The 23,825-nt window shown below is 55.2% G+C and overlaps 1 protein-coding gene across 6 annotated transcripts; it reads right to left on the minus strand.

Moving 5' to 3' along the window:
* Positions 1–1,487: 1,487 nt before the first annotated feature.
* Positions 1,488–23,825, minus strand: UCKL1 (uridine-cytidine kinase 1 like 1). 6 transcript variants are annotated; one of them, XM_072916997.1, is made up of 15 exons: positions 23,677–23,825; positions 16,014–16,207; positions 14,937–15,043; positions 14,405–14,575; positions 14,099–14,170; positions 12,417–12,606; positions 11,942–12,003; positions 6,840–6,859; positions 4,407–4,505; positions 3,964–4,057; positions 3,603–3,665; positions 3,166–3,288; positions 2,747–2,854; positions 2,418–2,574; positions 1,488–1,860 (listed from the first exon to the last, which is right to left on the minus strand). In XM_072916997.1, exons 1-15 carry the CDS (start codon positions 23,724–23,726, stop codon positions 1,784–1,786), a joined length of 1,587 nt encoding a protein of 528 aa, XP_072773098.1. In that variant the 5' UTR covers positions 23,727–23,825; the 3' UTR covers positions 1,488–1,783. The 6 variants fall into 6 exon arrangements, with proteins under 6 accessions (XP_072773098.1, XP_072773099.1, XP_072773096.1 ...); XM_072916998.1 differs by having other exon boundaries at positions 16,014–16,204; positions 23,677–23,808; XM_072916995.1 differs by lacking the exon at positions 23,677–23,825 and adding an exon at positions 19,912–20,076.

A 23,825-nucleotide genomic window follows, 5' to 3' on the forward strand; every position in this document is an offset into this window, starting at 1 on the left:
CCCTGGAAGCATTCAAGGCCAGGTTGAATGGGGCTGGGAGCAACCTGGTCTAGTGAAGGTGTCCCTGTCCATATCATGGACCTGGTGACCCGCTGCTGCTGACCTGCTGCTCCAGCCTACACCCCCCGTGCCTGCCTGTCCTGCCGTGTTTGTGCTCATGAGCTTTCCTTCCACCCACACAGGGAACTATTTTTAGCAGACACTAATCAAGCATCAGTGTTGGCTCTGAGTGTGGCTTTCAGTGGAGGGCTCCTTCTTTCACCAAGTGCTGGCAGGAACTCGGGTGTGTTTTCTTTTAAATCTGGTTGAGAATTTGCACAATGTGCTGCAGAGCACTGGTGGTTATTTTGGGCTCATCACACCCAAGCCCACACTGAGTGATCACCAGGTGATTCTCCATTCTGGTGAGGGCTTGGCAGAGCATCCCCCTCCCAATCCCACACTGCCAGCAGCACCTGCTTGCCTTGCCTGATCCCTCAGGAGCCGGCTCCAGGCCAGGGATACCCAGACAAGAGGCAGCTTTGCTCCTCTTGCAATGTTTATCTCCTGCACAAAGGTGTTGGGTTGGTACTTGGAATCCTGCAGGAAAGGAAAATGTTCCATATTCAGCCCTGGAGGTCACAGTCTTCTCTGGCTGAATCCCCCTCATGGGGGGCCAGCTCCCCTTCCACTGAGGTCACCCTGCTCTGTGACAGGTTTGCTGTGCCCTGGGTCAGATACAGGACCTGCTCCTCACCACGCCTTGAGCAGCTCTGATTCAGTAAGAGCTGCGGTTGGGGCCAGCTCTGTTTCACTTTGGCTGCTGAACTCACAACAGGCACTTGGTGCTTCTTCATGATCCAAGCTGAACCTCATAGAATCACCTGAGTTATAAGAGACCCACAAAGATCATCGAGTCCAACTCCTGGCCCTGCACAGGACACCCCAACAATCCCAACATGTGCCTGAGATTGTTGTCCAAATGCTCCTCGAGCTCTGGCAGCCTTGGGACTGTGAACAATGCCCTGGGGAGCTTGTTTTAGTGCCCAGCCACCCTCTGGGGGGGAAGAACCTTTTCCTAATATCCATCCTAAAACATCCCATGACACAGCTCCAGATGTTCCCTCAGGTCGTGTCCCTGGTCATACACAGAGATCAGTGACTGCCCCTCCACCTCCCTCAGGAGGAAGCTGCAGACCCCGACGATTTCTGCCTTCAGTCTCCTCCAGGCTGAACAAACCAAGTGACCTCAGCTGCTCCTCATATGGCTTTCCCTCCAGATCCTTCATCATCCTTGTGTAGCTCCTTTGGATACTCTGTAATAGCTTTGGTTTCCCTTCAGAGAGGAAGAACTGCCTCTACTCTGGCACCAAGTCTTTGTTTGGATTGAAGGTGTGGTATTCTTGACCTCCCACCACTGCTCATGGCATCTCCCCTCCCAGGACTGTAGTCTTGAAGGGTCAAAAATCCTTCTAGGCACCCATGGGAAGTGACAAAGAATGGCTCAGTTCAAGAAAACCAGAGAAAAAAATTTATTATTGTTCTTTATAAAATATCTCCAATAAGTTATATAGGCAAATATTTAAATTAAAATAAATTAACTCCGCTCTGTGCTGGGACACGTGACTGCCCATAAAGTCAAACTAGGATTTACGTTTCTCTGAAAAAATATGCCCTAGATCTCCGATGTAAGATTTGAAAAAAATATCTATGCTTGTTGAGAGGAAGGAGAAATCTGCACTGGACAGAGGGGTTAAGGTGCGGTGCTGAAGCTGCCTGGTGCCAGTGGCACCTCCACATCCAGCTAAGTGCTAAGAGCATCCTCATCGTCACTCCAGTCAGGAGGAGCGTCCGTCCCGAAGTACCGATCACCAAAATTCCCTGTGGGGAGAGAGAGAGCCAGAGTGCAGCACTGTGGGAGCCTTGAGACCCATCCTGCTGCCTGTCCTCATCACAGCAGGCAAGGGGACCCGAGCAGGTTTATCTTACAGCTTGAACAGCAGGAAAACTTGAGTGGCAGCAAAACTAGAGCAGCCTGCAGGCTGGTTTAACACCCGGTGGAAGGTGTTTCCTGGCACAGTAGAGGTGAGGACAGAACACAGCGAGCTTATTTTGGGTGAACTTGTAGAAGGTGGCAGTTTAGGCAAGGAGGTGGGCACAAGGCTGCTCTAGCTGTTCCAGCCTGACTTCTCTGCCTGGGGCTGGAAGAGGCTCAGGGCACGTGGAACGGTTCCTGCTGCTGACAAGGCGATGGCTGCCCTGCAGCCCCAGAACCAGCACGGTGATCCTGACAGCCAGCTGCCAGCAGGACCCAGGAGGGGCACTGGGGCTCTGGGCAATGTAAGGCCAGACCTAACTGCTGCTGACAACCATGTCCTCTCCCTGCCATAAGCACTAGAAATCCTCTCACCATGAGTCCTTCCTAGCAGGACACTCACCGATGCCAGGGATTATCCGAAAGAGGTCATTCACCTTCTTGTCCACAGCTGTGGTGATGATCTTCACCCGGGGGAACGCATAGGCGACCGAGTGGACACCCATCTCTGCCATGAGCAGGGAGAGCAGGAAGATCTTGTCCTCTGGGACATCATGATCCTACAGAAAATGCACAGGGATAGCCCAGAGTGAGTTACCCCAGCCTGTGCTGGGTGCCCTGACACCCTCCTTCCCGCAGAGGAGCCAGCTCCAGGCACTTCCCCTGAGCAGGGCTGTGGCTGGTGCTTTGCAGGTTGCTCCAGAGCAAACCCCCTGCCTGAGCCGTCCCTACCAGCAGCACCCTCACTGCCATCATGGCTGCAGCACCCGTGGAGACCGTGCAGTCCATCAGGATGACGTGGTCTTCGCTGATGTCCTTCGGCAGCCGCAGGTAGTGGAGCTGGGTGGAGGAAAGAGAAAGCAGCTTAGGGGCTGCAGGCAAATGGAGAGACCTGAGCCCTTCTCTCTGAGGAGAGAAGGATCCCTCCTGCCTCTCTGTCCCTGGGACCCTGGGCTGTCAACTCAGAGCCAGCACAAACCAGCCCCTGTGTGCCTGCTAGCAAAACACACTTGAGCAGCTTTCAAAGCACTCAACCCCTGCCAAGACAAACTCCTGGGTTGCTGAAGAGCTGTCAGGAAACACCTGAGCCACATCCCCACCCTGCAGGCAGGTTAACACCAGGGGATGTGCTCAGTGGCCCAGGGCTTTACCTCTGGCTCGCCGGTGTTGCAGTTGGTCTGGATGAGGATGGTGCCGATGCGGACGTCCTTGCACACGGCGCGCAGCGCTGGCTCCATGGTCTCTCCCGCTCGCAGGATGGACACCCCGGTGATCTGCAGCACACAGCCGGGGTGGTTGCACAGTGTAGGAGCTGCCACCACCCCACATTGCGTCTCAGCAGTGGGGGACTGTAATGGGCAACCTAAAAGCACATCCCTTCCAAGGGGGCTGTGCCACTCCCAGTCCACCCTCAGCGAGAGGGCGTGAGTGGCACGGTGACACTGCTGATGGCACCTTTGGTCACCGACCTGCCTTTCCTGGTGGTACATTGTGTTACACTCATGACAGCAGGCACCAAACCCAGCCTGATGGCAGCCAGGGCTTCCAGTGCACCCCCACAAGGCAGGTCTCAATGGCTTCCACTTACTTGCTTCCCACTGTATGTCCTCCCTTCATAGTCATGTCCCTGAGGGGTCTGGACTGTGCAACTCTACAAAAAACACATGAGAAGAGTTACCAGGGGCTCTGATGTGGCCCTCACGGGAGCCCTGGAGTCAGCAAGCCACAGGGGCTGGACCCTTGGACACCAAGGCTGGACAAAGAATTCTCACCCAGGGCCACAGGATTGTTCCATAGCCTAGGGGAGTCCTGGCATGTTTTAATCCGAGGGTTGAAAGGCCTGGTCCATGGGGAAGGTTGGAGGAGCAGCACCAGGACTGTCCTGGCTCCCCAGCAGATGAGGGTTAGGAATCAGAGAAGAAACCCAGCACCTACAGCTTTGAACCCACCTGGAACGGGAGCAGGGAGAGCGCGTGCTCAATCAGCAACCGCATCAACCTTTTGGAGTAGAAAATGAACTCGTCTCTGCTGGTCTCCTTGTTTCTAGAGGGAAGGGAAAGGCAATGTCAGCCTTTGCTCTGGACCAAAATGTGTCCCGGGAGATGCTGCCAGAGGTCTGGCAGTCCCTGTCCCTTCCTGGTACTTGTCTGCACTATCTGAGCCTGAAACTGTGCTGTTGGTTTCAAGGTGAAAAGCAGAAAAACTGTTGGCAAGATCACTGAGCAGTAACTGCACAGCTCCTCCATGCAAGGGCCACCACCATCTGCCTTATCTTGCGTCTCCCAGCCACACAGACAGGCAAAAGTCGGATTAGGAAGCCCAAAGACAGGCCAGCCCATCCCATCAGCAGCTGAGCCCAATCCCACCCCAGGAGCCACAGCAGGGGCTTTACCTGATGATGGTGTGCATGCCCCTCACCTGAGGGGTGCTCTTCAGCACACTGAGGGTCTGAGGAAGGGGGTGGCACTGGTGGGCAGAGGCCAGGGCAGCCCTGAAAACCAAACACATGGTTAGAAGGTCTGGGGAAGGCTGTCCAAAGGCTGGAGCACAGCACACGGCCAGAGTCATCCTCCCAGATGTCATCTCACACTGCAAACACACACAGAGGCCATCCAGCTGAACTGGGTGAGCAGCCAGTCCTGCCTGGTCCCTGCCATGGCAAAGGGACCTGCACCCACAAACCAGGGCCTTTGGAGTTAGGGTGACCTTGCAGCCCAAGGACCTGCCCTTCCTCTGGACTGCTCACCCGGGATCATAGAATGGTTTGGGCTGCAAAGGACTTTAAAGACCATCTTGTTCCAGCCCTGTGCCATGGGCAGGGACACCTTCCATTAGACAGGGTTAATTCAAGCCTCATCCAACCTGGCCTTGAACACTTCCAGGGATGGGCCAGCCACAGCTCTGAAGGTGGTTGGCCCATCTTGGCTTCCACTGTTTGGGAAGAAGGTAGAAAATAAAATCAAAACCTTCTCCTATTCCAGAGTCTTATCTGTTGATGGATCTTGGACTCATGGGGTGAGGAGGGGCTGTTGTGGTTGTGTCTGACCTACAAGTGCCAGATATCACAAGGAATTGGACAGGCAGCCAGGCTGGCAGCGCTGGCACATATCTGGAATGTGACTATTTTAGAGACCACTTGGCCCATTCCAAATTGGGAACAGCTTCAAGACTTTATGGCTGGACAGGACTGGCTCTGTGTGACTCATTCCACATAACGAATAGGGCTGGGAGCTATTCTGGGATCAAGGGAACACCATTCACGGGGAAGCGCACAATGGAGCCCCATTAGTCACTTCTCCCTGTGAGAGTGGCAGTAATGAGAAGGAGGTCACATTTGGCTTCCACAAGGCTGGGCAGGATGGACAAGCAACTTTGTCTGGGAGGAGGGCTGGGGTTGGAAAGCCACACGTCAGATCACACACGTGCCAGCAGCTGCACCCGGCAAAAAACACAGAGATGTCAGGGAGGCAGAGAAGAGAGCAAATGAAAGCACTGCATAAATAAGACTTCAAATCAAGCAGAAACCTGGATTAATGGCACACAGAGGCACGCAAGCAGAGAGGAAGACAGAGAAGATGGATAGGCGTGGAGGAGGGCAGAGCTTGAGGCCTCCATCCACACAGCCATCTCCTGGTCTTGGCCAACCGACACCAAATGAGACATTCCCAAGGCCTGGGGGTACTTAAGGGCTCCTTCTTGCTCTGCCAGCTCCACTCCTCTGTAGCAGCCAAGAGCCCCATGCAGGGAACACTCCAGGACAGCTGGCAGCCACGCAGAGAGCATGGATGGGCAGTGGTTCCTTCGTGGGCTTGCCCGCTGTGTGCAGAGCCCGTTGCTGGTGGGACGAGCAGCCCTCAAGGCCCCGGCCCTGCTGTCAGTGAAGCAAGCTCACTCCGTTAGTCGCTGTCCCGCGGGTTAGAAGCCCTTGGAGATGCTCCTTGCTGGCAGCACCCTCAGCTCTGCCCCCACAGCCCTCCCTTCCCTCCTCCTGCCAGAGCTGGCCTGGGGACAGATCCTGGGGGCACAGCCCTGCCTAAACCCCTCCCAGCCCCTGGGACACCAATACATGTGGTGATCAGGGCCTTGTGGGAGACGCTGGAGCTGGCATGGGGGCTGCCAGCTCACCTGCTTTATGGGGTAGAGACAGACCCCAGAACAGAGCCACACCTGCACATGGCCTTGGCTGGGTTTGCCCAGGTGACAAACTGCTGTTGCCTAAACCAGAGGAGCTGTTTGGGTCATCTCCCATCGCCACAGCTCACCAAGGAGCAAAGGACTGAGCTTACCACTGGCACTTTTCCCCTCCATCACTGCCAGGTCCATGTCACAGCACCCCACCATGCCAGTGGAAGGGGCAGCCTCTCTCCTGTCACGGTGTGACCTGACTCCTGCTCCCTGCCACAGATACCAAGGGTTTTCCAACCTCTATGAGCAGTGGGAACACTTCTCCAGCATCCCAAGCTGTCAACAGACCCCCAAGAAATACTGTCAGCATTCTGTCACCAAGTTTTCCACACCTTCCTTCGACAGCCATGCAGTGTGGGGACAGGGAGGTGTGGATACCACCCTGTTTGGAAGCCACTCAGTGTTCTGGGGGTCTCCCCATGGTGCTTTCTGGGGAAACAGGTCCCATTTTTGGGATTAAGCCTCTCTTTCAAGTGCCCCCACCTCTGTCTGGCCTACAGAGCCCCAGCAAAGCGGGACCCCATCAGCTGTTCGCCCCAAGATCCCCTGCCCGGGTTAGTGAGGCGGCTCACCCTGCACAGCCCTCGCCCACTCCCCGCCGTTAGTGTCACAACACTGCCAAAAGCATTTGTCTCCTCACATATCCCAGCGCAGCTTCCTCTGGTCACCCGGTGGGAGGGATGTTCAGGGGAGACAAGACAGGAGACATGAGAGTTTAAGAGAGGGACAAACATGACATGAAACAGAGGAGAAAGCACTGTCATTAGTCAGAGGGGGAAAAAATCCCCTAATTGATCAACGGCTCTTGGACCTGCCTGGTGCCTGGGCCATCACCGTGCAGACCCAACGCTCCTCCCTTGGTGACCAAGTCATGTCACCACTGCTCTCCATGGCACTGGCTCCATGAGGGAAAAGAACTGTCTGCTCTCACTGTCCTGGAGCCACAGCAGGGACACTGTCCCACCTCTGTCCCAGGTAGTACCACACTGCAACGGTGGCTCCTGGAGTTTGGAGGGATGTACAACAACAGAATGCTAGAATGATTTGGATGAGAAGGAACCTTAAAGATCAGCTCATTCCATCCTCCCTGCCATGGGCAGGGACACCTTCCACTAGACCAGGGCGCTCCAAGCCCCATCCAGCCTGGTTCTCCACACTTCCAGGGCTCATGGCAAACCCTCACTGAGGGCTCCAATGCAAGCTAAGAGCAAGCACAGGAACTCAAGGCCAAAAACCTTTGTCCAACTTAAAATCCTTCATCCAACCTGCCCTGCTCCCAGACAAAATGCTTGTCGGCTGGCAGGGGCATTCCCCACTTGCATGATGATGATCTCCAAGCCTTGGACAACATTGAAAGCCAAGAGCACTGGAAATGTGGAGAGAAACCTGGCTCTGAGCAGAACATCACCTGCAGGGATGACTTTCCTTCCCCTGGGCTCACCTGGACCTACCCTGGGCCCACCATAACTGGAGAGGGCCTGCAGGCCTGCAAGGAAGAGCAGCCATCCACTGTGTCACCCCCTGCCCATCCTGGGAGGGAAGGAGGGAGTGTGATGCCTCCTGTCCCTCCCTGCCAACACAGGACTGTGACAGAACATCCAGACGGGCAGCCATGAGCACGTCAAGAAAGCGTCTTATTTTGGAAACTTATTTTTTCCCCCTGAGAACAAAGGCTTTGAAGGGAAAATAAAATGGAAAGAAGAAAGAGAGAAGAGAGAGAGAGAGAGAGAAAGGGGTGACCATATTCCAGGAAGGCTTCAGGGAGCATCCTTGGCTCTTTGTGGAACATGCTATCGAGCAGGAAGCAGACAAGAGACATCCAGCTACAAAGGAGATGATGCAGTCAAGGCATTTCAAACACGTACACGGCTGCCTTTCAGGGCTGACATTTCAAACAAGGGCTATTAAACTGCGCCACGGGTTGATATTTAAAGACACAATTGGCAAAGGGCACGCCAAGCTGATCGGGACCTTGGGGTGGGAATATTGATTGGTGAGGGGAACAGGCTGGAAAGAACACCGGCTCCAGGAGCGGGGCTGGATGCTGAGAGCGTGCCAGGAGGGATGGAGAACAGGCTGGGCTGGGAGCACTGTGTCCCAGCATGGGCTGGCTGCTCTGGCTCCTGCTGCCAGCTCCAGGAGGAACACCCACCTGGGAGTGCTGGTGTGGAACCACATCTCCAGCATGAGCACAGTCAAACGTGGGGGAAGCTGGGTAAGAAATATCCTAAGAATGTTAAGGTCCAACCTGTGCTCTGAGGGAATAACTGGGAAGGCAAGCATGCTCCTCACTAGCCAGTAGCTTCAGAATGATAACAAGCCTTGCATGTCCAAGGAAGGCACCATTTGCTTTAAAACCCCCAGAACTCAGCCTGAGTGGGGAAAGGCACTCCTTGCCTGTCCCAGCCAGTTGCTTGGCCAGGAGAGGCAGCCCTGGAGCACGAGGACCACAGAGACACCTGGGACTGGGGCCAGATCTGAGCACTCAGGTTTTATCCTACCAGCACAAAGCCCTCCCTGTGTCCCCACCACCTCCAAACAGCAGTGACTTCAGAACAACTGTGACATTTAGATGAAGCCATTCCAGACAAGAGGATAGGGAACTGTTTGTGATGAAAAGCCTGTATTTGCCAGGCACATCTCACTCGATGCGACTCTCCATCCACCCCACTCCTCTTGCAGAGAGACAGGGGGCTGGGGGAAAACCACAGCAGCAGTAAAGCACTGGGGCTCTAGCAGCTGCAACAGATTTGGGATTTTGCAGGAATTTTTTTCCAGATTTTCTGTCAAAGGCAGAAAATGGAATCTTTAAACAGAACACAAAGACATCTGTGGGTGTGGTGATCATGGAGGTGTTTCTGGAGATTACCTTTCCAAACTTGCCATCATAAAACTTCTAATACTTTATGGATATACTAAATACTCGATTTTTAAATGCAGAAGAAGATCACCTGTACTGAACAACCCTTTGATTAAGGAGGAGAAAGAAATTTTATGTGTGTTCGAGTATCTATCTCTATATACACATATCTGTTTGCACACATATTAGTCTCCTCTCTAATGTCATTTCTCCCATTATTAAACCAACAGATCTCTCTTCATACTAAGGAGCATTTTTCCACCTGGACATCCAGACACAGAGGGAAGCTTACGTGTCTGTATGGAAATATCAGGCCCTAGGGTGTTAAACAAGCAAAGGGAAATAAAATAAAACATCCACTTGTCTAGTCTAGGAAATGACTGGCTGAGGCAGAAGTAAGTAAAGCAGAGCCTTCTCCCTGTTCATCTCAGTTATTTTAAAAGCTCACTGTATGCCAAATGTAAATCTCAAGGTTACTTGAGCTGAGTATCTCCATGCAATGATGGAGATCTAAATGGAAACCCATCTTCAGTAATGCATTCTGTCGGTTCCCTACAAGAATACCTGAAAGCCTAGGTGGCTTCTTAATGGAAGCAAGAGAGCTGAGGCCCCATCTGAGGCCCCACGCTGAAGAGGTTAAGTAATTCAACATATATGTTATAGCATCCACCTGCCTATACTGAGAATTTAGAAATCCTGCTGGACTTAGCAGGATTTTCTCAGTCCTCCAGAAAAGGTTCTGCATCCTCCAGAAGCTGTGGGAAAGTTGGTACCTCTGGCTATGTGAAGCTGCTCTGCTCCTTTGGCAGATCCCCGCCTGCAGTGAGGGGACCAGGGCTCCCACCACCTTCGAGATCACAGACTGGTTTGGGCTGGGAGAGACCTTAAAGCTCATCTTATCCCAACCCTATGCCACAGGCAGGGACACCTTACACTATCCCAGGTTGCTCCATGCCCCATCCAACCTGGCCATGAACACTTCCAGGGATGGGACAGCCACAGCTTCTCTGGGCAACCTGTCCCAGAGCCTCAGCACCATCACAGGGAAGAATTTCTTCCTATTACCAATCTAAATTTCTCCTCCTTTAGTTTAAAACTGTTCCCCCTCATCCTATCACTATCTCCCCATTTAAAAAGTTACTCTCCGCCCTCTTTTCAAGATGCTTTGACTAATCTAATAGTTGATGTTTAACGATCTTTAATCATCAGGGGTGGAGAGTGGCTCTGAAAATCGTTCATTTTAGAGGATGAAGAGAAATAAAACAGAACCTCGGGATGCAAAACCTCCCCTCCTGCAGAGACCGAGGATCCCAGGTACCAACCTGGCCCTGTCCCAGCCTCAGGGCTCTGCACTCCAGCTGGCAGTACCTCCCTGGGGAGCAGCCCTGTCCCTGCCATCCCAAAGCCGAGGGCGAGGTGGCCTTTTGTCCCCGTGGAGGGTGACAAGGCCGAGCACTACGCGAGCTGCCGGTCCCGCCATGGGTCGGGGTGAGGCCAAGCAGTGCCTGGCATTGGAAATGCCTCGGCTGCACAGACAGGACAGAGTGAGGGCTCTTACCTGACACTGAGTTCACGCTGCGGCAGCAACACAAAGACACAACGCAACCGGTATTAAGCATTGTCAACACCAGGGTCGTTTCAAGATAAAAAGAAAGGAAAAATAGGAATATTTTCCTGAATTCACATGCAGCCTTTTGCCCTTCTTCCCCTCCCCAGGTCAGGAGAGCCCTCCCCAAGCCAACCCCTTGCGTGGCTCACAGTGGCACCGTGGGGGTGCTGGGTTTGCTGTGGTATTCCCTGGCTGGATCCCAGGAGCTGGGGGAAACAGCCATTCCCCTTTCCTGGACTCTGCCTCAGGGCTGGGTGCCCTTCTCAGCCTGGCACTAGCAGAGATGCTGGGGCTTTGATCCTTCTTCCTGCAACCGAGGGTTTAGAAACCACCTTCCCAACCAGAGTTTAGTGCTGGGAATTCAGACAGCCAGGCACCCCAGGAGGAGGAAACTGCCAAGACACCTTTGCCAAGAGCAGCCCCTCCTCAGTGGGCATGGGAAGCTGGATGTCAAGGTGTGCCAGCTCCCATCCCAGGGCTGAGCAGCTCCTGCCACCTTGGAACTCCAAAAAAGACTTGAAAGAATCAAGCCCTTTACTTTTCAGTGCATCTATATCCAGGTCACACACCCTGCACTTGTCAGGACATCACTCTTGAGCATTTCCATGACTAAAACATCACCAAAGCTACAGATGTGGGGTGGGAAGAGACTCTGCTGCTCGGGGACAGCAACATAAAATACCATCAGCTCATTGCAGAGTCCCAAACCACTGGTCAGAACTGGCCCAGGACAAACAGGAGAAGACTTCAAGCCAGCAGTGGGGAAGTGATGGAGCATGTACCTGGACAGGGACTCAAACTTGGCAAGACTTTGAGTTTTGAAACCCAGGAGCTGCACACAGCACAGAAGTGGAGAAGGGCTCCTGGCTGAAAAGACTGCACAGCAGTATCTGCATGGGAGGGAAGAGGAGAAGTCCAAGAGCAGTGGAGGGTTTGGGGCAATGCTGGCCCTGGGAGAGCTGCAGGCAGGGGGACACATCCCTTGGATCACGGGAGGGTGGCTGGTTTGTCCCCTCATGACTTGCTGTCCCAGGGAGGGAAGGAAGCTGCTGCTGGACCACAGCTGGCAAAGGAGCCAGGACCAACCAGAGCAGAGGGAGAAGGCAGTTTCCTTCACTGGCCTGAGGGAGAGGGCTGGGAGGAGTTCACAGGAACTCCCACACCTGGAGCACAGGAAAAGCCAGACCATTCCCACCTGGGCACCCAGAGCACAGCTCCCTGCCAGGCAAGGCTGTGAACCCCCCTCACCACCCATGGACCAGGCAGCTCTCACCTCTTCCAGCTGGCTGTGGACGTGCTGAACAATCAGGTCGATGGCCACAGTGTTTCCACTCCCTGGAGTGACCCAAAAGCAAAAGAATCACAGAATCAGAATTGCAAAGGTTGGAAAAACCCTCTAAGATTGAGTCCAACCATTAAATCAGCACTGCCAAGCCCACCACTAAACCATGTCTGTTAGGGTTACACCTGGAGGCAGGGTTCAGAAAAGCACAAAGCCCCGAGCTCCAGGGATTCTGCAGCTACAAAAGGCATGCCAAGGGGAACACAGGACTGCACACCGTGGATCCCCCCACATCTGTCTGCTTGGCCCCAGCCTTACCCCCATGAGGGTTCTCCTGCTCTGCCTAGAGTTAGGTTAGGCCTAGGGTTACTCCTAGGGCTAGGGCTCAGAAAACCACGGAGCCCAGAGCTGAGGGCAGAGGCCGGGGTCTCTGAGCGGTGTCACTGAGCACTGCCCCGGGCAGTACCTCGGGGGACCACGATGTCAGCCAGGCGCATGGTGGGCTGGATGTACTGGTCGAAGGCGGGCTTGACAAACTTGTTGTACTGCTTGATGACACCCTCGATGTCCCGGCCCCGCTCGCTGATGTCCCTGCGCAGGCGGCGCACCAAGCGGATGTCCGAGTCCGTGTCCACGAATATCTTCAGATCCAAGAGCTGAAAGGAGAGGGGAGGGGACAAATCCCACCTGGTCAGGAGTGGGACTCAACCCACCTTCCCCTGCTGCCCCACGCGGGGCTGAGCCCAGCCCAGCACCTGATTAACAGGGCCTGGCTCTGCTCTGGCCTGTGCAGAGCTTTTCCCCGAAACGCGGCTGGTGCTGCTGTGAGCCCCTTGCTGCCACCTTATTCCCGTGTCCCCTGAGACCTGTCCTGCTCCAAACTCTGTCCCTTCTGCTAACCAGCTCCAACACTTTGGCTGGATGTTATTTAAGAGCAAGGAGGAGTTACTGCCTGTAACACACACCAAGCACTGGCTTCTTAATCGAAAAATCCTTGGATGGCTTGAACTGGAAGGGACTTTAAAGATCATCTCATTCCAAGCCTCTCCCACAGGGAGGGAATTATTGCTGGAAAGGAGCCCAGCACAGCAGGGCAGCTCATGGCTCTGTCCTTAGCTACAAGAGGCAGGAGTGGGGATGCTGAGTGGAGTCTCCTGGGGGATTCACCCAGCTGTCCACTGGAGGTCATCCTTGCTCCAGGAAAGTGCAACCCAAGCTCTCACTTGGCAGGGGAGGAAACTTTTCAGACAGAGCTTGGCTAAGTCTGCGTATGGCTCACTGCCTGCTGCAGGATTTGTCAGGGCTGCAGATACTCTGAGGGATGGAGACAGGCTGAGAGAGCTGGGGTTGTACAACCTGGAGAAGATACGGTTCTGGCGAGATTTTAGAGCCCCTTCCACTACCCAAAGAAGCTCCAAGAGAACTGGAGAGATACTTTGGACAAGGGCTTGGAGTGCCAGAGCAAGGGGAAGTAGCTCCACAATGCCAGAGGGCAGGGTTAGGTGGGATATTGAGAGGAAATTTGTCCCTGCCAGAGTGGTGAGGCCTTGGCATGGGGTGCCCAGAGAAGCTGTGGCTGTCCCTGGATCCCTGCAAGTGCTCATGGCCAGGCTGGACAGCGCTTGGAGCAACCTGGTCTCATGGAAGGTGTCCCTGTCCATGGCAGGGGGCGGAACAAGATGAGCTTTAAGGTCCCTTCCAACCCAAACCATTCTGTGATTCTATGATAAATCCAAATAATCCTCAAGAGAGTGTGAAGTGCTGGATGATTCCATGCTAGGAACACCAGGCTCTGTGCAGTAGAAGTTCAGCAGACTTTGCCTCTGGATGTGCAAGATGCAGCATGCAGTGTGGAGGTGGGCTATTTCTAGTTGTGTTTATCCACCAGCACTGCCAGGAACCAGGTCACTGCTCAGCTCCTGTTTCCTGGGCGCGAATGGCTGAGATTGAGGTATTTGCTGAAACACTTGACCTCTGCCAGGGGCTCTTCCCTGGCTACTGAGAGTAAAAGCCTATTTCTCCTGCCTCGGGAAGTGCTGCATCATCTGGTGTAACTTGGAAGAGAAGGTAACCTCCCTGCTGCAGGACCTCAGGAGAGAGCATCCTCCCACCATGTCTCCCCAGAACTGCTTCAAAACCTTTCCTCACCTTCAGGAGCTCCTTGTCTGCAAATGCCATGATGCCTTCAAAGATAATCACATTGGCGCCATACAGGGTTTTCTGTGGAGGCAAAATAGATGTGGTTAGGCACAGAACATCTGTTCAGAGGTGCCCTGTCCCTGGGAATCTCTCTGGGTTGTGACTGTGACAGCTCACCCAAAAAACGCACCCTGAGCCAGGCACAGAGCAGAGGGTGACAGCACCAATTGGACTGCGGGGGTGAGGGGCTGGAGGGGTCCCTCTGTCCTGCCCTGGCCATCCCCCACCTTGTCCCAGCCCCTCAGTGCCCCATACCCATTCCTTCTTCCGGCTGTGGGTGGTGAAGTCGTAGATGGGGATCTTGACACTCTTGCCTTGCTTCAGCTTCTTCAGGGTGGCGATGATGAGGTCGAAGTCAAAGGCGTCGGGGTGGTCAAAGTTGAAGTCATTGCTGGCTGCCTGCTCCTGCTGCTGCTTGGTCAGCACCTGCCACAGAGCAGAGCTTAGGGCACATGGCTGGGCAGTTCCCTCCCCACTGCCTTGCCCAGTCACCTCTTCCCTGCCCCACAAAAGCCACTGGAAGGAAAAACCACAAGGCTGTCCCTAAACAAGGTATTTACTTACCAGGGGTTGCCACATAATCCCAGGTTGGTTTGGTTTGCAAGGGACCTTAAAACTCATCTCATTCCAACCCCCTGCCATAGGCAGGGACACCTTCCACCATCCCAGGTTGCTCTAGGCCCTGTCCAGCCTGGCCTTGAACACTTCCAGGAATGGGACAGCCACGGCTTCTCTGGGCAATGGCAAATTGAGGAGCCTGGTCAGGCCAACAGAGGTGCAGCCTCACCTTGTAGAAGGAGTCCATGGACAGCAGAACCACCCACGGGACATCAAGAGCTTCAATGATCATGGTGGCCACCGTGGTCTTCCCAGAGGCGCTGCCTCCTCCCAGGCCTGCCAGGGAAAAGGTGATGAAGCCACCAAACCCAGGCACAGCCCTTCCCACCACAGGCTGGAGCCCAGGTCCTGCACTGCTGCACTAAGCTGGAGGAGCCTCCAAAGTGGGAAGTAACAGGCACTCCAAGAGATTATCCTGGAAAATGTCAAATGGCCTGTACTGGAACTGCCAGCAACATGCCCAGCAAAAGCTGGGAAACCCACCCATAGATGGTTATGTAACATGGGGAGTGCTGGCATGGGAACCAGTCCAGACTGAATCCCTAGGAGCCTGTGACAGCCCAGGCAACAGGAGCTGAGGGAACAAGAAGCAGAGTGTGGTCTCCTACAACACATCACACCCCTGCACACTCTCAGGTTCAGCCCACCCAGTCAAAGCAGGACTAACCACAGGGACTCCCCCTGCTCCTGTTCAGGCTGGAGCCAACCCCAGATTTCCAAGTAGGTGGTGGGGCAGGATTCCTACCAAGATCTCGGGGAGAGCCACGGGGCAGGTGGCACGGATGCATGTAGCAATGTGCCCTCTGTTGACGGAGTAAACAAGCTACCCTTTGTCTACTTAAAAAGGAGAAAAGCCCAGAAGTTTCTCTCCTCAATTTGGTTAAAAGACACTTCATAGGACCTTGGAGACTTCACCTCCAGGTGAAGGATACCTAACTGGACAGAAGCCAAAAAGTCCTGCCTAAGCAATTCACTAGAAAAAGAAGAGAACAAAAGAAGTAAATCACTTTTGTGAAGTGTTTTAGCAGGAGCAAGAACCTCTTGCCCTGGCTCAGTTTTTCCCTGTAAAGAGCTCTTTCATTTTGCCTTTTATTAAAACTTTTTGTTTCCAACACTGTCGCAGGAGCCATCCTGTTACTTTTATGCCACCTGAGGTAGCTGAGCTATCAAGGGTATAATGTTTGTCTATGAGAGCTTATAAGACCTGGCTCGAACGGACAAAACATTAGATGCAGAGGTGACCTACCTATGACAAAGGCCTCCTTGGACTGTGTCCCGTGCTCGTTGTACCAGGGTGGCCGGCCTGCCGTGTAGATGGTCCTTTTGCTGGTCCGCAGCAGCGGGGGCTCAGACTTGCACTGGCTGGTGGTCCGCTTGCGGGGGGGCTTGGTGGAGCCCATGGCGGGATAGAGCCGGTCCAGGGATTCAGCACTGCTGCTGCTGGGTGGGCACAGGAGGGGCACAATTACCGTGGGGCGTGTGGGAGGGGGGTCGTGAGGGAGCCTGAGATGTACAGGTCAAGGGTGGGACAGCCAAGCACAGCCCCACTGCAGCACTACCAGCACTCACATCTCGGTGACCCACGGCCACAGGTAGCACCGAGGAATTCTCACACAGAAGCAATCTGAGCCTGGAAGAGGTGCCATGCAAGCATCTGTCCCTAAAGTCCTGCTGTCTGAGGAATGTCTGCATCTGCCTCATGTCAGTGAGCGCTCAAAGCATTGAGGGGTGTGTTCTAGGGGGTAACAACTCACCCTGGTGTGCCAAGGGACCTTTCTTGGGGACAGCAGTCAAACACATGGGTTACAGCACAGCCATCCTCAGTCCCTTTCCTCTCCCCACTCTGAGTGCTCCACTCACACCCAAGACCTTGTTCTCCCAGCCTTTTGTCCTGAAGCCCCCTGGAACAAGCCTGCAAGCTGAGTGCTCTGAGCTCACCCAAAGCCCTGGAGCTGCTGAACACTCTTCCTTATCTTCCCTGTGGGAGAGGGAGAGGAACAAGGCACCCTCCAGAGCCCTTTCCAGGCTGGCAGGAGGAGAGCTGTGGCCAGGAGGCGATAAGTGGCCTCTGGCCAGGAGATAAGCTATAGCTGCTGCCTGGCCAGCTAAGGGACAGGGAGGATTATTTATACCAGTGCCTGCTCCTCCCTGCTCCTGTTCTGCTGCCCCAGAGGGACATCTGCTCCCTGGGACGAAGTGAAAAGGGCTCTCCTGGCTCATGCTGTTCCTCTCCCCAGCCATGACTGGGCTGGAAGGGAAATCAAGAGATCTGGGCAGCACTGGCTCCACTGTTTGGTACAGCCCAGCCGAGCCAGCAGGGCTTTGCTGCTGCTCTGTTATGGCTTGCTCTCGAAAGGGCTTAAACTGCAGGGCTTTACAGATTTTGGGTTGATTTTAAGCTGTTTCACTATGAAGATTAATCCCCTTCCCTTCCCCCAGCCCTTTTTAGAACAATTTTAGATAAAGATCAAACTTTCAGAAGGGCCATCTGTGTGTGAAGTGACCTGGCAACCCCCATCCCTGTATGGCAAACAAACCCCCTGGGCATGGTGGGATCTCCCTGGCAAACCCCCTGGGCATGGCAGGATGCCCACAGCACACCATCCCTGCGGAGCAGGCAAGGAGACAGGGATTTGCCTGGCCTTGCTGAACTCCTGCTAACAAAAGCCAGGCTGCAGCTCCTGCCCCTGTGACAGACCTCTCCCACCCTAAGCTGTGCACTCATGGGGATCCCCACAGGAGCTCAGGACACCAACACCCCATCCCTGGCCAGAGCCCATCGGCACACACAGCCAGTTCCAAGCACTGCCAGGCTCAGGCTCAACCAGGAGCCCAAAACACCCCAACTACGACTCTTTAAAAGCAACCTCAGGAGATGACATCCATTGGGAAACCTTCTGGGATGTCTTCCTGTGAAAAAATGGCTCCTTCCATGAGTAGAAGCAAACCCAGGCGGGATGTTTGGGTCTCCTCTCCCGTGGGTGATGCTGCAGCAGCCGCTACCCACCGGTGCTACTCCCAGAGCGGGGCCGACAGCAGCCACTGCTGCTGGGACATAAACAACGTCACTCCGGCTTGATAAAAGCAGAGGTGACAAAAACACAGTTGTTTACACAGAAGAAAGCGGTTCCTTTCATCCACATCCCAGCCCCTCTCCTGGGACCGCGCTCGCTCCAGAGCCGCTCTCCTCTGGCATTGCACGTCAGTCTCCATGAGACATCCCCCTCTGGGGATGCTCTTCTCCTTGGTGTCACACAGCACCCAGCTCTGCTGTGCCAGCCTGCAGATCCTGACCCAGGCCATCATTCCCAAAGTGGCTCTCGGTTGGACAAGGCTCGGTTTCTCGGAGCTGGAGCAAGGCTGAGCTCTGCTCCCACCAGCATCAATATCACCCAGCTCCTGGCAGGGAGGAAGGGGCTCGGACTCCAACAGCTCCACCAGTGCAAAGAATTACAGACACAGCCCCATCTTGCTTTCCCCTCATCTCTCCATTCTGCTCTCCAGGGTGCTGGCACAGAGGGGACATTGCTGCAGGATGCAGGGACAGGCCCCTGGGAGAGGAGCGGAGCCATCCTCCCCCTGCACACCTGGGGCTGCAGCACCTGAATCCCATCCCAAGAGTTGATGCTCTGCCTTATCTCACCAAAATTCTACATATTTCTAACAATATCATCTAAACCTGTACATCTATGCCTCAGCTTCTACAGGCAGATGATATTCTACACCTCTCAAATCCACCTAATTCCCATTATTTATCTGGGAGCAACACGGCTGTGGGGCTGTAGGGCTGTCCTGGAGTTCTCCAAAGGTCATGCCTTTTCTCCTAATGTTACGCTTCAAGATTTGTAGATGTTTTCCATGGCTACCTTTGCCAGGAAGGCGGCTCCAAAGGGTGGGCAGATCTCAGCTATCTCCACTGGCCATTCCTCCCTCCTCCTTTTCAGAAATTCCCTGCAGCAGTGCTGAAGGCCCTGCAATGCCCTGTACCCCCAAGGTGAAGCCCCCAGAGAAGGGGACTCTGTTTAGAGTTGGAGTCAATGCCATTGCTCTGCCCAGAGGAGGGTCCTGGTCCCTCTTGGACCCTCCCCTGCAGAGCAAACCCGTGGGGTGCCAAAGCCATGCAAATGGGAAAGGAAACATTACCTGGGCTTGGCAACCCCTCCTGGAGGGCCTGGCTGCCACCAGCTCTCTCCATGCTGTCCCCAGCTTTTGGGGATGCTTTTGCCTTCCCTGTGGCTACTGCATCCTTGCTGGAGCATTGTAGGAGAATGAATTACAGGCAACCTCACCCCTGATAAGCCACAGCTGTGCTAATTACCAAACCAGCCTTGCCCTTAATGGGTCACAGCTGTGACCAATAAGGATGAGTGGTTAGCCGGCCGGGGGAGGTCTGACCAAACGGGAGAGAGAATTGTTGCTGTTGAGGGGTTTGCTGTGAGCTGAGTCTGAGCCTGCTGTAGTCAGAGTCTGTGAGTAGTTCAGGTCTGCTGGCTGAGCTGTGAGGAAGAATAAACCAAGACCTTGGCACACACTGATGAACCAGAGTGTGTGTCACGGCTCATTTCTACCTCTAAAGTGAGGTCTGCTGTGACAGAGTGTCCCAGAGGAAGCCTGGGGGGGTCCTACTCCTGAGAAGGGCTCTCCAGCTCTGCTGTTGTGCCAGAACAAACAAAGGAAGCATTCTGCTCCTGCTTAGTCCAAGCACGGATTTACTGAGGTGCAAGGGATGCTCCCATTGCCATCCCTGTGCCCAGGCTCTGCATCCCACTGCCTTCAGAGACCCTGACCACCCTGGATCCATGCTGGGCTGCCTACAGAAAAGGCAGCAGGTCCCAAAAGTGCCCACAGCAGCAAGGAAAGATGGCACAGCCCCAAACTTGAACTTGGCAGCAGACAGGAGAGCATGTCCTGGGCTCTGCACCCTGTAAACAACCCACAGACTGAGCTCCCAGCCCTGTGGGCCCCCAGCAGCCCCCACAGCCTGCTGAGGTGCCTGGCTGGCTGCAGCCATGTCCTGTGGGAAGCTGATCTTTTCAGACAGGAATTGGGGCTGAGGGACTGGGACAGGAGCCACCAAGAGTTCACTCCAGCAAACAAACAGAGAAAAACCAGCAAATTCCACCCAAAACCAAAGCAAAACTCACCCGCCATCTGGCCCAAGGGCCCAGCAGCCGGAGATGCGGATGCTGGAGAAGGCTGGGGGGCTGCTCATGTCCCCCTGCCGCCGATCCAGGGGTGATCCTGCACTGAGGGTGTCACCCCCTGTCCCTGTCCACACTTCAGCTCCTGCCCCACAACCTCTGGCACTAACAGGGTGAGGGAGGAGCTATGCCAGTGCTGCTCCCAGGGTGATTCTTGGGGCACAGAGCCATGTACGGAGCGTCCCCCTGGAATGGGCTCTGAAGGGTCCCACGAGGCTGGGGTGAGGCAGAGCCCCAGCAGGGCTGGGAGATGGCGGCAGGAGAAGGGAGCAGAGCAGGGGGAGTGTCTGTGCCTGGTCAGCAGCATAAGAGGATAGCTTAACCTCCAGATTACGTTCATTACCTGATATTAATAGCACTGGCTTGATTAAAGAAAAAGAGGGGGGCTGGGGGTGAGGTGACACCTCCCCTCACCGCCCCCAGCACAGGCAATAAACACCAGCCCCAGTGCCTCTGCAGCTGGGACTGGGGGTGCTCGGCTGTCCTGGACTGTGGGCTCAGCAGGGAGGGCACCTGGAGAGTGACATCCACATCCCCCGGCACTGGTGAGTTCCCAGGGACTTCTCAACACCACTGGGGAGGGGGCTGCAGGGGGCAGGAGGGGATGACCAGGGCAGGAGGTACCCGGCCAGCACCCCTCACGCAGCTGGTGGAGCAGCTGGGGCTCGGGGCCAGGGGCTGCTGACCATGCAAGGCTTTTTGGTCCAGGACTCCCACCCTTTTCCTTTGGCTCCCATCGGTGGGGGTCTGGCTGAGGGTCCCCCCTGGTCATTCAGCTTCCCCAAGAGCTGCCCCTCAGCTGGAATAAACAAGTGGGTGAAACTCAACACCCCGGGGCTGCCGGTGGCTAAGAATAACATCCCGCTGGCCGTGCCCGGCGTCCGCTCCCTCAGCACCCCCTGCCAGCTGCCCTGCACCCCCGGGCCAGCACCAGCCTCTCCAGGGACCCTGGGCAAGCTGCGGGAAGCCCAGGGAGCCTGGCAGCTGCTGAAGGAAGGGCAGGACATGTGGCAAGGGTGGGAAATGTTTGGCACCACGGCAGGGGGGTCCAGGCCAGCCCTGGGGCAGACTGGGGCAGAGAAGCCCTCAGCTCACAGCCTCTGGCTGCCAAGGAAGGGAGGAGGTGGCACAGGACACACTGAGGGCAGCCAGGCTCTGCCAGGGGCACAGAGCGCCCAAACAAAGTCCCATGGCCACCAAGTGAGACCCCAGCCCACCCCAGCATGGTGAGACAGGAGCTTGGCCTCTGCACACCCACTGCTGAGGGGTTCCAGGGAGAGTGCTCCCTCCTGCTTAGCACCAGCACCTGGAGATGGGGCCAGAAATGCAAAAAGACAAAAAGACCCTTTCCTCCTCCTCCTTGAGCCATCAAGGTTATTCCAGAGGCATCAGGAACACACTGCCTCCCATACTTGTCAGGAAACCCCTCCTGCTCCTGCTCACCAATGGGACATGCAGAGCATCATCTCAAAAGATGGAAACCTGGTGGGAACCAGAGATGAGGAGCTGGTCCTGAGGCAGGGGACAAGGACAGGAGGGTTTTGGGGTAACTTGTCCCCAGTGTGAGCCGCAGCTGCTGCCCCAACGTCAGGGAAGCGAGCGATGATCAAAGGAACTTTTCCATCCCTGGTCTCTGCCTGGACTCCCCTCTTGCTGTAAAAGCTCTCTCAGAAGTTTAAAAATAAAATTCTCTTCCGGAGCCACTTCTGTTCCTTCTCATTACAGAAGCAAAAAAGCAAAGGGATGTGGGACACGGGGCGAGGAGCCCTGGCCCAGGGATATTGTTCCTTATCGCGTGCTCCTGCTGCCACTTTTCCTGCCTTTGTTAAATGTCCAGGCAACAGGAGCAACTCCCCCAGCATCCCACCCGACATTCCCACTGGGCTCCCAAGTGGGACACGCCGGCTCCAAAGGCCAGCTGTGACTGAGCCTTCCTGCTGGCACAAACCTCTGCTTCCCAAGCCTCTTCCCAGCTTCTGAGCTCTGTCACAAGCTGAAATTCCTGGGTTTTGGACTTTTTTCTTCCAGGTGATTTTTAAGCAAATCCCTCCTCTAATGGCAGACTTAAAATATGGCAAAAGAGGAAAGCAGGCGCAAAAGTCAGGATCCCCTTTTCCTTCTGGTGCTGGCAGCTGCTGGGTGGGTTTCCCCTGGGATCTAAGGATGGAAGCGGGACTGCATGTGGATTTTCCTTGTTTGGTCACAAGTATTGTCACTGGATTGGTGTCAGAGCTGCAGACACACCAAGCCCCCAGTGGAAGGATGCCTGTTCCCAGGAGAGGGTCCTGCTCCCAGATCCCATCCTGGGAGCAGCACCCACAGGAGTGTGGGGGTCAAACCTGTTTCCTCCATCACTGAGTTGGGCTTTCTTGGGGTGGATCTGTGTGTGCCAGCTCTTGGCTGGGCCTTCCCTGTCCAAGAAACCATCCCAAGGAATGGAGGAACATGTCCAAGGGATCAAGAAACCTGCCCACGGGATGGATGAACCTGCTTGAGGAATGAAGGAGCCTTCCTGAGGGATGGAGGAACTCAGACATGGGATGAATGAGTCTGCCCAAGGGGTGGAGGGACCTGGCTGCCATCCTGCTGTCACATGCCATGCCCATGCCCATCCTGGAACCCACAGAACATCACCCCCTGTTTACCCAGCCTCGTACCAAGCTCTGCCCTGGCCGGAGGCACCTGGAGCTGCTGGTTCATCCCAGCTGCTCCACGCTCAGGCGCTCCCTTCCAGCTCTGTTGTGGTCTCCGCTCCCTCACCACAAAAGGACAAACATTTCCCTCTGCAAACCCACTTACCCCTGGCTATTTATAACAAGTGGGAACCACGGTGGAGGGGCTCTGTTACACAACCCAGTAACTCATCCCTCACTCAACCGGCACAACTCATGGAGACTCCTTCCTCCCATCCTCATCCTCACCTTCATCCTCCCTGCTGTCCACCACTGACTCACAGGAAGGGCACAGGCAGCTGCCAGCAATGGGCTTAGCTGCTGGAACAGGAGGGATGGGAACAGGAGGGATGGGAACAGGAGGGATGGGAACAGGAGGGATGCTTTGACTGACTCCAGGGCTAGTGGGGCGGTGCTGTGGGGTGTTGGTACCCTACAAGCAGGGATGGTCCATCCCTGGAGCACCAGTGATGCTCCAAATTCAATTCCCAGATATTTGATGTTTGGGAGCATTCAGTCCCCTGAAGACTGCGCTGGAAAAGAGGGTGGAAAATAGAGGGGAAACATGAGGGTGTGTATGTGGGGGGGCTGAGGGTGACCACCCTGTATGGGGGTTTTGGGTGGAAAAGTTTAGGTTGTCCCACTCTTCATCTTGATGGAGTGGATGCATGTGCAAGCAAGCTTGGAAAATAAGGGGCTGTGGTTTATCTGCTGGGAAAATAAGGGCAAAAACCATAAAATAAGGTAAATGAGGGAAAAAGTAACAACGTGATGAGAGGGGGGGGAAGAATGAAAATAAACAAGGGGTAAAGCGGGGGTGGGAAGAAGTGGCTGGTGGGGAAAGCGAGGGGATCCCACGGAGCGATGGGCTCGGGGAGGCCCCGCTCGCGGAAGTGGCACCGGGGGGACGGCACCGGCACCGGCACCGGCACCGCAACCCTGCGGCCGGCGCGAACCCGGAACCGGCGGCTGCGGGGCGGTGTCGGTCCCGTCCCGGAGCGATCCTTTCCCCGGGGAAAGGACAGCGGGGTCTTACCTGTCGTGCGGCTCTGCCGGAGCCCCCTCAGGCAGCGGGGCCGCGGCCATGGCGCGGCGGGAGGCGGGAGCGGCGGGGGCGGCGCTGCCGCGGGGATCCCCGGGACTTGTAGTGCGGGGCCGGAGGGTGGGGCTCGGGATTCGGGCACC

Source organism: Taeniopygia guttata, chromosome 20 (assembly GCF_048771995.1).
Source record: "Taeniopygia guttata chromosome 20, bTaeGut7.mat, whole genome shotgun sequence".
NCBI classification, from domain to species: domain Eukaryota; kingdom Metazoa; phylum Chordata; class Aves; order Passeriformes; family Estrildidae; genus Taeniopygia; species Taeniopygia guttata.

Bases quoted from the DNA above. Each gene is read 5' to 3' on its own strand.
- UCKL1 (XM_072916995.1), bottom strand. From the start codon at position 19,979: ATGAGCAGCCCCCCAGCCTTCTCCAGCATCCGCATCTCCGGCTGCTGG. The intron at 14,171-14,404 runs GTATGGGGCACT...TTGCCTCCACAG, and splicing joins ACAGCCGGAAGAAGGAATGG to AAAACCCTGTATGGCGCCAA. The intron at 2,575-2,746 runs GTAGGGACGGCT...CATTTTCTGTAG, and splicing joins TGGCAGTGAGGGTGCTGCTG to GATCATGATGTCCCAGAGGA.